We start from the raw sequence: 12,882 nt of genomic DNA, 5'->3' as shown, positions 1-12,882 counted from the left end.
TTAACAAATATATATTTATTATCATAATTTCTATAATTCTTTATATTTCAATAAATATAGTATTTTAAATTTAATAAATAATTATATATACTACGATGAAGAAAAACTTGTAAATATTAATCGGATTTCAAAAACCAGATCAATCAGGTACTTTATAAGGGATTAATCGGAGATTAATCGATTAAATTGAGATTTTTTAAAATACCGATTGTTATAAGTTCAAATAAGAAAAGTGGTTTTTATAAAATGGAACGAGAGAACACAGGAAACACAGGTTTCTCTGTATCTGCAACATGTTTGCAGACATTACCAGAGTAGGACTTTTGGGCATCCTTTTGTATCTTGTGGTGTTTGTATTAGCATAAATGTCAAGACTAGTGAATCGAGTCTTCTTTCCAGAACAGAATGATTAAGACGTTCTTGGAAGCGTTCTTTTGTTTCTTCATGATCCTCGCATATATTTACATATTTCCCATTTTTAGTTAATGTTACATGAATGAATGTGTTTACCGACATCCAAAACTTAGCTGTTTTTAAATGAAAAAGAAATAGCAAGTACGTACCAACCTGAGTTAAGTGAGCACAAAATTTTTTAAATGTAAATACTAAAGATGCACAAAAGGCCCAAAGTCCGGCCTTAAAAAACTCGGGTTTTAACCGGGCCGGGATTTTCGGGCTTTGACTTTGACCGGGCCGGGTCGGGCCGGACTTTCCGGAAATGTCAAAGCCCGTTTGGGCCCTCGAGGCGGGCCTAACCGGGCTTTTTTTTTCCGGGCGGGATCGGATCGGGCCGGGTTTTTTTCTAATTTAAATCGGATCGAGTATTATTAGAGATTCTGAATAATACATGTGTTAGCAACTAAATCATCGTAAAAATGTATTAGTTTACATGGAATATATTATGAAAACATTATTTCGTTGAAAACATTTAAGTTCGGCAAAAAAAAACATGTTTATATAATATATTTTATCATTGTTATGATAACAATGATATCCAAATATTCATAACAATGATATCCAAATATATATAGTGTACTTATTATATCTTTTTTTATTATTTATGCAACGAAGTATATAAATAATATTATTAATCACAAATATGTAAATATATATGTGTTTAGAGTATTATTTATATTTATAGTAAATGTGAATTTATAAATACATAATAAAATATATTAGAATAATCAGATTATAACCGGACTTTTTCAAGCTTTTAATCGGGCCGGGTCGGGCCGAAGCCCGGCCTTTTAACCGGGCCGGGCCGGGCCGGGCTTTGCCTAAAAATATAGGGCCCGTCGAGGCCCGAAGCCCGGGCCGGGCTTGACCGGGCTTTGACCGGATCGGGCCGGACCAAATTTTCGGGTCCGGGGTTTTTGTGCATCTCTAGTAAATATACGAGTAATTAAATGATTTGATTAAAAATTTATTAATTATATTACTGAAATAGACTACGTACTCATATAACTCACCTAAATACAGGGGTATTTCTCGTTACGTTGCTTTTATATATGTTTGTTAATTGTAATTTCGGTCAATTATTATCGACCGAAACATAGAAGCGGTCGATTTACGTAGGCTGGATTTTTTCGGTCGATTATTACTTTGTTTCTTGTAGTGTAATTTTGAGGTTAGGGTTCATGTTATTTTGAAACTCCCCTTTAAAGAAATTGAATTTTAGTCATTCATGTCATATTTGGATTATTTTTTAATTTTGTGTACAAATAATATATCTGAGGAGTCAAAGTTCAAATAGTGTTTAAATTCTATCAGTCATTACCACAAATATTTTTTATTCCTCATCTACCAAGAAGTCTTCAAATGTGATTTTGCTAGTGATATTTTGCTGGTTGGCATTTGTTGTTTAGCCTGAAACTAATCGGTTTTTAAAATACTTTTAAAATTTTTGTAATGTTCTCAATCAGTGTTCCGGTGATCATGTGAATTTCTGGAACCAGATCACAGACTAAGACATATTTTAAAAAATTCAATAGCTTCATTATTAATTTGATACTTGTGAATGATTTTCGGTGAAAAAGTTTAAGCATTTGTATAGTCTTGTCTTGGTTCCATCACTGCAGTACAACTGGGAGCGGTAATATCGGACACGACCCGAACCCGACTCGAGTCAGAACCCGATTTATCAAAAAAAAACCCGAAAGTGAACTGAATACGGCACGTACGTACGTCCCGAAATGACCCGTTATTAAGAATTTTATCCCTTTCCACTTTAAAGTTTATATTCATTTAATTTCTGGTAATTTTAACCTGACCCGAAATTAACACGTTTACAAATACAAATACGACCTGAAACCCGAAATTGTCACCCGTGGGACCCTGAGTACAACGATGTTTCAATATATTTAAATTATCTTCCTGGGCGAGTACTGGTTTTTGGAAAGGGTCACATCTGGTACTCACAGTACATCAACTTGTGATTTAACTTTAGTTTTATACAAACATTGAACTTGATATGATTCGTGTGGAAGAATGTCTTCTATTTATCTTGTTTCTTTGTCTTCGTGGATGCATTGAAGCAATATATAAGCAAGTAACTAGAATAGCTAGCTTGCTAGCCTCCAACTTAAACACTGGCCATAGTTTTGAATTCTGACTGTACGAATTCTGATTTACAACTTGATTCACAAGTACGAATTTGTGGACATGAAGTGGTCAACTATTTTCTGATTTTTAGAGTCCATATAAAAGTAAATATATATAAATGTTTCTTACAGAAAAATGAAAAGAATATAAAAACTGATTCGAGAAAAAAAGTTATATATATCGTCAAGGACGGATCCATGAATTTTAGGTTAGGGCGACACCGTATAAATTTTGAGAATATCTTCGTAAATTTTTTAAATTTTGAGAGGATACTCTCGTATATTTTAAAAAAAATATTGATAAAAAAATATAAAATTTAAATTTAAGGACACGTGTCCTCGGACGATTACTTAGATATCGAAGATTAGATTTCAGCTAATTCAACTGAGCGAATACGAGTTCTTGGAAAATCATCTAATTACTCGAATTTTGAAGATAAAACGTAGAACCGATTTAAGAGTTTTGTAACTATTTATTAATATTATATAACATACGGTTTTTCTGCTGTGTGCCCATGAGCACACATTAAACACAAACTTTTATAATTTTACCTTGTTTTGATTGACCAATACTTCTTAATGATGGTAGATCCCCGCATTTACAACAAATACAACAATCAAAACACTCCAAATTTTATAAGTTTTAGTGCTTAGGATGTGTCTATTTACACAAGACAAACCCTATAACATTCGCATCGAAAATTTGACCATTTTTTTTTATAAAATACAGTGTGCGGAGTGACAGCCAATTAAGGGGACCTAAAAGGATAACATATGTTTATACATGTTTAGGCAATAACCTTCAAGTTGCACATCCAATTCATAACTTCACATGGTTTTCAAAACTTTCTTAAATATCTCTTATCTTAAAAGCTAAAATAATAACTAAAACTTCAATCTCTACATCTATAAATTGCATAATCTACTTCACTAATTTCATCACAAATCAACTTCTCCCAACATGGCATCAAAGGCTTTAGCATCCACCTCATTTTTCCTAGTCCTTAACCTTCTTTTCCTCACCCTAGTCACTTCAACTCATCACACTCCATGCCCACCACCCCCTAAACCTAAATGCCCACCTCCACCAATGCCTAAACCTAAATGCCCCCCACCACCTAAACCGAAAAGCCCGCCACCACCACCACCAACCCCGAAGAAGCCTCTGTGCCCACCACCACCACATCACCACCACCCTGTCACTCCACCTGCAACTTGCCCTAGAGATGCCCTAAAGCTAGGAGTCTGCGCTAAGGTTCTCGGTGGTTTGATCGGGGCTGTCATTGGAGCTCCGCCTAAACAGCCATGTTGTAGTCTCCTTGAAGGGCTTGTTGACATTGAAGCTGCTATCTGTCTCTGCACCGCCATAAAAGCTAATATTCTGGGTATTAACCTGAATGTTCCTGTTGATTTGAGCTTGTTGCTTAACTACTGTGGCAAGAAAGTCCCCAAGGGATTCAAGTGCGTGTAAACTACTGTTTTATTTTTTCTCGAAAATTTTCCATGAATTTACCTTTGTTGTTAAGGTACTCTTTGCTACTTCATTTTCTTGTATTTCACTTGTGTTATAATACTGTAATAAATATTTTTGTTAAAGAAGGTACCTAGCCTTCTTTTATGTTTTCTTGTAATAATCAAGCTCCCCTGATTTTGCTCTACTGTTTTTTTACCGGTTTCAAAAGTTCACAACTATTCTATTTACACATTCTCGAAAAAGCCGGTCATTTTTTTGATAATAATTAATAAATATAAAATACAGTCACGATTATATACTACTATTTTTATAAAACCGGTAGTTTGCGGCGAACAGTTATAGAGTTGATGGGTTCCACTTTTAAAATACGAAAACAACTATGATATTCACTGGGGGCAAAATATTGGCCGGTTCGACGCGATTTTTATTAAAATCGAAAATTGCAATGGAACTATCATTTTTGATTTTGAAAAGCTCGACTCGATTTATATCGATACGATTTCAGTTACAAAATCATATGTAACTTTCATGTGACCGTAACATATTGTTTAATTTTAATTTACATTACAACCAAATATAATCAACCAATATAATTGATCGTAATTATATACATAATCATACCAATACTTGGTTAGTGAGTTTTTCTTTTCTTTTTCAACCAACAAAAATCAATCAATGAATCAGTTGTAAATATTACCAAAATTAACCGAATTTGATTGATGAATGAGATGATAATTATTTGCACACATTCTTAGAGAACTAAAACTTCACATCAAAAAAGTTGGCTTATTTTGTCTATGGATTTAGAATAAGATTTATCGTAAGTTCGTAAGTCGTTACAGTAATAGCAGTACTTAAAAACAGTTATCTAAAATAAAATATAACTATATTTCTAAGATTTTCAATAAGCAACCGACTCTTTAAAAAATATTTCATATAAATGTACAAAAATATATCAGCTAGATCTCCGGATGCGAAACTAGAGCACTAGCTGCCGTTGGCGGTGTTCGTTGAGTTACAGTAGAGTTGCTAAATTCAGTTACTTGTTGTGGAGTATCTGGTGTAAGCGTATCGGCTGCAGTGTTAGCTGAGGCCATGCCGACATATTGTTGAATAACCAGCACAGATACAGTAGCTGCAAAATCCGAAGAAGCCAATAAGTCCCCTATTACCCCTAGTTCAGGGCATTCGCTCCAATCTGTTAAACCTGCGGTTAGTGGCGAAACTGATCCTCGTCCTCTTCCGACGATAAACAGATCGTGAATGTTGTCGATTGACCTAATTGCTGCCACGGTTTCTTGACCATTATTAACTGTTTTTTCTATATAAATAATTGAACCATCGTTTGGCATTCTTGACTTGAATGAGTTTAGGCATTCCTCGTTCAGTTGTTTTTCTTTGTCGTTATCGGTTAAAATTGTTAAGACTCTAGGGTCATTTTCTTCGAATGAAGCTCTAGATGTGTCGTCTACAGCTTCATTTGCAGAAATGAAACGCATCACGGTTAGGTTTATTCCAGGATGTGTTGACATTCTCCATGCATATGCTAAGGCCTCCCTGTCGTCTGGTCCACCAAAGAATAATAAAGCAATGTGATGAGTTATTTGATTTGTCGATATTCTAGTTGATCCCGAAAGGCCTCTATCGACTAGGATCCCAACGGAGCATGGTGCATTTATCAATACATTTTGGTTTATTGTTCGAAATGATGGGTTCAGGTTTTCCATTCCTCCATCAACCGTTTGTTGCTTGTGAAACGGAACGATGATCAAGGCCACACGCTTATCTTCTGCAACATTACATATATCTTCGTGCATAGTGGAGTAGGGTGAAACGGCTGTCAGAGGCTGTACTGTAATACCAGTTGCATGATGTTCATAACTTTTAAATGCACTAATGATATTATCTGACTGAGCTTGGGTCCGATTAGCAGCAGGGCCTGACTTCTTCGCGTTGTGGACGATTAACATTGCAGAGGCTCGGCCTGTTAATTCGACTAGATGGAGTACATAGATGCATATCGGAGATTTTTTGCAGGGATGAGACGCTTCTATTAGATTGATGATTGTTGGTGCATTTCTTGGAGTGTGAATGCACGCTAAAATTCTGAACTCACCATCTTGTTTGGTTCTCTGTATTGTCCTTATTTTGTAAGGGGAAAACTTTCTCGCTGGCCTGTAAATTGTCGTCACAATTGGGGTAACACTTCCGGTCATTACCACAGCTACGATCACCATGATTGCAAATGACTTCTCATCTAGTACCTGCATATTGTATCTACCAACAAATTATACATTCTTGATCCTCAGTTTAGCATGTTAATAGATCTATGAAAAGATAAAGTAATTTTGAGTTATTTGCAAAATGTATCCCTGTGCTTTGACCTGAATCCAATTTTTAGCTGTACTTTATGTACCTGCGGTTTGCATCCCTTTACTATTTTTGGCGTGATAAATTGCACTATTTTTGTGAATTTTGTTAAAAGTTTCAGGGGTATTTTAGGAAACTAAAATATTAAATTATTTTTAGATCATTATTTACGGTTTTTGACCGTCAAAATGATACATCATGAAAAAATGTAAAGAACGATAGTTGTAGGAAATGAAAAGATCTTCTCAAAATAAAAAGGTTCAAAATTAAAATATTTTTAATAAATTCATTAAGTATAGATTTAATTTAATTTTGGCTTCGTAAAATTTTTCATAAATTTTTAATGTTACTGTTTTGAAAAGATTTTTTCGTTCTCTACAACTTCCGTTCTTTAAATCTTTCGAAAAGTATCATTTAGAGGGTCAAACATCTTAAATAATAATATAATTATAATTAAATATTTCAATTTCCTAAAATACCCCTGATAATTTTAATAAATTTAACAAAAAAAGTGCAATTTGTCGCGCCGAAATAATAAAAAAATGCAAAATGCAGTTTATATGTAAAAAATGTATTTGGGCCAAAACAGAGGGATGCATTTTGCTACGCACCTTTTGGTCCTTGCCAACATTGAGAACGATCATCTCCACGAGGCCTTTGGTGTTCATGAGCAAGCCAAGAGTGATGCCTTCAGAAACTGGCATTCGATAATAAACAGCAACAAGAGCAGTTCCTGCAACTTTTCCTAAGCAAGCAAGAACTATCACAATAATCAAGGCTCCCCAAGTTCCTGCTCCTTGAATTGTTGAGAACTCGGTCTTTAGACCACTGATAGCAAAGAAGATTGGCAGTAAAAGCCCTGAAACAAAATCTTCAAGCCTTTCGATAAGTGTAACTACTAGAGGACCATTAGGAATAACCAATCCAAAAACAAAAGCTCCAAATACAGAATGTGTTCCAATAGCATCCGTTATAAAGCCAGAAATCATCACTCCAGTGAGAATTACACATAAGTTGAACTCGCTAATGGTTTCGCCTTCTGGGGTTCTTCTGATCATCCAAGTTATTGTCGGACGGACTACAAATATACAGAACATAACAAACACTACACTTGAAATGATCACCCACAAGGAAGCTAATGTCAAGTTATTATTATTCTCAGACATTGCAATCGCAAAGGCTAGAACAGTCCATGCCACAATATCATTCACCAGAGCTGAAGACATTGCTATTTGCCCGATTTCTTTGTTGAGTAGTTTGAGTTCTGCTAGAATTCGAGCTAACACAGGGAAGGCAGTGACAGAGAGTGCAACTCCAAGAAAAAGTATAAAAGTCCCTTGTTTTACCATCTGCGTTTTTTGGCGTAGAAAAAATGAAAACGAAACACCTAACAAGAAAGGCAAGATCATACCAGCAATCGCGATAAGTATCGCCTTTTTACCCGTTCGTTTGATCGAAGTAATGTCCATTTCTACTCCAACAATGAAAAGAAAGTAAAGAAGACCAATATTAGCCATTGTTTCAAGAACCATTACACTTCTTCGTGGAAACAATGCATCTGCAAATTTGGCACTTTTTCCCAATACCGATGGACCTAATATAATTCCTCCCTGTTGACAGAACACAAGACTAATTAAGGCTCTGGGAGTGCTGCTGAACGAAGTGCTGTGTAAAAATCAGATGACTGTTTGTTAATTTTTTTGATACGTATATGTTTTGATACAAAAAAGTAAAAATAATAATGCTTTTGGTAAGATTTGATTGTGAAATCAACATCTGCTTCCCGCCACAGCTGAAAAACAGTTTTTTGAGGAAGCATGGGGGACTTACGTTCTCTAAGCAACTTTTAGGCTAAAAGCATTTTTCCGAAAAGTAGCTTTTAAATTTTACCAAACAGTTTTTTAACTGTTTTTCAGCGAAAAGCTGATGTTGCTGCCAAACACACCCTAGGTTTAAAACTCATGTATAATTTTTTCGAAAAATATTTACATGATCCCACTTGTAAACTCGATAACTTTTAGGCATCATTTTACAAATCATTAATACTCAAGCAATAACGACAAAAAACATACGGGCGCTCAACAACATCAAATAAATATTTCCACGGATAAATTGAGATGACCCCCTCTATTCGCATTAATTTACCGTGTTAAACCTATTTGTAGAGACGATTACAACTATATATTGTCAATGATCATGATCATGAGACAAGAAACAATAGCCACCATTTTATTTATTTTGTTCAAATTTTTTTGTGCTAAATCGATGTACTTACGAGAATTTCAGAGATAACACGAGGCTGACGAAAGGGTTTCAAGATGAACACAAGGAGACGAGTTATGGAGACCACCAATGTGACTTGCAAAATAAAAAGAGGTAAAGAATAATCCAATGGGTTATCACCCTGCCAGATTCCATTCGTTGTAATCATCGTCGGTGAATAACAAACAAAGTTTCCTGTGTCATTTTGTAACACGCCCCCCATTGCTTTATTCCTGATCAACCGAAACAGCTTAATTTATCAACGTGTTCTGCTACTCCACGATATCAACACAACTGGCCAGTTATTCATAGATCACTGATGCTTATAACTTCGTGCCAATACCCGGGGCCTGTTTTCGTGTACAAAACTTTAGTATACAAGGATCTGTAACTGTAATGCAGGTATAAAATCTGATAGGTAAAACAAAACACAGAGAGATTAATCAAACTGAATCTTTTCCCTATTTTTTTCTAGTTCCATTATAATTAGTTTACAGTGAGAGAAAGGGAGTGAGAATAGACTGAGAAAAGCTAGGCTACATTTGTTGGTTGTCCATTTTGTTAGGAAGAGCTATGGTCTCTAGTTCACCAAAGAACTAAACTTCCCGATTTATCTGTCTTGTTTGACTTTTGATGATCCTCGATTTTGACCGTAAATAAAAATTTATTTTTTTATTATTTTGATAAACTGAAAAACATATTAAAGTAGATTAAACATACTTTCTAATAATATAATTTTTATAAATATTTTCGATAAGGTACTATTTGATATTTTTTGTTAAAGTTCGGTCAATTTGACCACAAAAAGTCAAATAAGACAGATAAATTGGGACGGAGGGAGTAAATGTTTGTACATGCATATACAATTTTCTAAAAAGTATTTATATTTGTAAATAACTAGTGCTTCCATATACGTGTTATAAGCTTTTTTAAAGTAGCTATTTACCAAAGGTTATTGTGATTTTCACAAAAGTAGTTTATACCAGGAGAAATTGTTTTTCTTACTATTTTGTTTGCTAAGTTTAGCTACCGTACTTTAAGCTTTAAATATTTGTAAGAAATTCTTTTACCTGATATACATTTCTGTTTTAGTGAGGGTCGTCATAATGTTATTTCCTTTACAGTAAATTTAATATTTTAGAATTTTTAATAATTGTAATTTGTTTTCTAAGGTAATAAATATCAAAATATCACTTTTTCAAGGGGTATGGCCCAACATGTCCATATAATACGTTAAATTAGGCAACACATTTTTTAAAAAAATATGATGATACGCATGTTCATGCGCATCAAGTGTTAATACGCATGTTCGAAATATGTATCAGCTTCTATTACGTAAATCCAGAATGCGTGTCAGGCCTAATATCAAGGCTAATTATTCTCTAATTTAATCAAATTATTAATTAAAATTTTAAAAAAAAATAGTAGTTGAATGTAATGTTCAGTTCAGATTATAATCAAGATTCAAGCGTCTATATATATATACATTTGGATTAATCAACTACACTGCATAACAAAATAATGTCAATTAAGCAGTGTTACAGATTTTGGAAATCGGAACTATTCAGTTGAGATACTGATTTACAATTTATCGGACGATTTTTAAAAAATCGGATGATTAATCGGCGATTTATCGGAAATTGGTCAAATCACACAAATATTTTTGACCGATTTTTAAGCGATTTATCGGCGATATTTAAAAAATCAACCGATTTCTGTAACCGAGCAATTAAGCAATTACAAACCCTAAAGAGGCAACATGTTCTGCCAGGGCCCACCACGGGAGGTCAAAGTTCACATGATCTCCTAAGGAAATTATATTTTACTTAAAGATATTGGTACAGTGTCTAAGTGTTAGTCCTGCAACTGGAAGCCCTACCTATAATATAATTGTGTTAGGCTTTTAATCATACCTTAACCAATTATAAAGAGAATACCATCTTTCTGTAAACTTCAGCCCACAGAAAACACATCAAAACCAGATAAGAAACCTCATGCATGTCAGAGCCATATGCTCACTTTTAGGCATAAATAATTGTACATCAGTGATGAGAAAAATCTATTCACCGAAAGAAAACAAAAAATAAGAACTTTTTTAAAGACTAATTTACATTTTTTAAAAATTGCGCATAGTAAGTAATTGTTAGTTAGATAAAAAAATTCTCTTGAATATCCCTACTTAATATCTTAGAAATGGAGAATTCACTAAATTTTGGAAAAAAAAGATAATTAATCTTGGAAATAGGAACTGAAGAGATTATTTTGAAAAATAATTCTCTAAATTTGTTATGAAAGTATGAGCAAAAATTATTATGAAAATGGATATGTAAAAGAAAACGCCGTAGTAAAAAAAAATTTGAGCCGGATCGAAGATCGAATAGAGTCTATCGCTTAAATACGGTTTATCTTGATTCACGTGTTTTGCAGGATATTTTGTGAGCCCGTAAGGTTTACCCGATGTGTACCGAAGGATATCGGCCGCAAGTTTCTAAGATTAAAACGTGTTTTGCAGACTATTGCGTGAGCTCGTAAGGTTTACTCGATGTGTATCGAAGGTATCAGTAACGGGTCTGTAAGTTTAAAAAAAAATATAGAAAGATTTATAGATGTACTAGCTAGAGTAGTTCTAGTTTTGCTACTTATCAGCTACATTGCAACTTGCAACTAACACTGTGAAAAAGTCATCACACTCAGTGCGAACTCACGGATGAGCCAAACTATCACGGACTGGGCATTGAGCTTCGTAAAGTAGCAACAAACCTCCAAAACTTCGCACTTTCATTCATAAATCTCTTGGAATTTTCCTAGTAATTAAAGAAAACAATCATCATCCTTAGAATTTAATCTATCACAAGTAAACCATAAAATTCAGCTATAAATAATTCTTACTGTCAATGTTATTACTTCATCATTCTACAAAAAGAAAACAGTTCGGAACCCTAAAAATTAATCATGGGTTCCAAATTTTTAGCCATGTTCTTCATTTGCATTATTTGCATGTTAGTTGCATTGCCACCAATCTATGCTAGTGGTTACTGTCCACCACCTTACCCACCGTATCACCGCCCGAATCCTCCGAATACTCCCCGGCCACATCCACCTCACCATGGCAAAGGAGGCTCACCACCTTCTCACAAGCCACCTTCACATAAGCCACCAACACACAATAAGCCGCCTTCACATAAGCCGCCTACATATAAGCCACCCACACCAAATCCGCCATCGTATAAGCCACCAACACATAAGCCCCCTTATCATAAGCCACCTACACATAAGCCGCCTACATATAAGCCACCCACACCAAATCCGCCATCATATAAGCCACCAACACATAAACCACCTTCATATAAGCCACCAACACCAAAACCACCTTCATATAAGCCACCAACACATAAGCCGCCTTCGCATAAGCCACCACCAATACATAAGCCACCGGTTGTCCTCCCACCAATTGTCACGCCTCCACCAGTTATAGTCAATCCTCCTATTGTCAATCCACCTATCATTACACCTCCGATAATTAACCCTCCAGTTGTAATCTCACCGCCTTCCACACCAACCGATCCTCCTTGCCCTCCTCCGCCACAGGGTGGCGGAGGCGGAGGCGGTGGAGTCCCGGGTCTTAACCCACCACCACCCTCTATGCCAACTTGTCCAATTAATGCCCTAAAACTAGGGCTTTGTGTGGATGTACTTGGAGGGCTAGTGCATGTAGGGTTAGGAGATCCAGTTCAAAATGTCTGTTGTCCAATTCTCGGAGGATTACTTGAACTAGAAGCTGCTGTTTGTCTGTGTACTACAATTAGACTTAAGCTTCTTAACATAAACATATATCTCCCACTTGCACTTTCCCTACTATTAACTTGTGGCAAAACTCCGCCACCTGGTTTTATATGCCCACCGCTCTCCTAAATAACAAGCTAGTACATATATATATGTGTACTGCCCTTCATTTTATCTATCTTGTAAGTTTCATTTTGTTGATTCAACGCAAATGTAGGTAATTGTGTGTTTTACGGTTTAAGTATATCTTGATGCAAGAACTGATCATCAAACTTCATTGGTATCTACTTGATGCCATACATTTGTTGAGTATCGATTCAGAATTTTTTGTTCGTGTTTCGTCTTTAATATAATAAATACCTCATATATATTAAACAAGCTTTTGAGGCACCA

The 12,882-nt window shown here is 35.1% G+C and overlaps 3 protein-coding genes across 3 annotated transcripts; 2 read left to right on the top strand and 1 right to left on the bottom strand.

The window, feature by feature from the left end:
* Positions 1–3,523: 3,523 nt before the first annotated feature.
* Positions 3,524–4,258, top strand: LOC141698028 (14 kDa proline-rich protein DC2.15-like). Its single transcript, XM_074502624.1, has one exon. It carries the CDS (start codon positions 3,562–3,564, stop codon positions 4,069–4,071), a length of 510 nt encoding a protein of 169 aa, XP_074358725.1. The 5' UTR covers positions 3,524–3,561; the 3' UTR covers positions 4,072–4,258.
* Positions 4,259–4,970: 712 nt separating this feature from the next.
* LOC141698441 (cation/H(+) antiporter 15-like) lies at positions 4,971–8,979 on the bottom strand. The gene is made up of 3 exons (XM_074503137.1): positions 8,720–8,979; positions 7,056–8,054; positions 4,971–6,338 (listed from the first exon to the last, which is right to left on the bottom strand). The coding sequence occupies exons 1-3, from the start codon at positions 8,927–8,929 to the stop codon at positions 5,034–5,036; spliced, it is 2,514 nt and encodes an 837-aa protein (XP_074359238.1). The 5' UTR covers positions 8,930–8,979; the 3' UTR covers positions 4,971–5,033.
* Positions 8,980–11,594: 2,615 nt separating this feature from the next.
* Positions 11,595–12,882, top strand: LOC141698534 (uncharacterized). The gene has a single exon (XM_074503240.1). It carries the CDS (start codon positions 11,659–11,661, stop codon positions 12,616–12,618), a length of 960 nt encoding a protein of 319 aa, XP_074359341.1. The 5' UTR covers positions 11,595–11,658; the 3' UTR covers positions 12,619–12,882.

This window comes from Apium graveolens, chromosome 11, assembly GCF_009905375.1.
Source record: "Apium graveolens cultivar Ventura chromosome 11, ASM990537v1, whole genome shotgun sequence".
Lineage (NCBI taxonomy): Eukaryota > Viridiplantae > Streptophyta > Magnoliopsida > Apiales > Apiaceae > Apium > Apium graveolens.
Note: the sequence above shows the minus strand (reverse complement) of the source record. Positions and strands in the feature narration are given on the sequence as shown.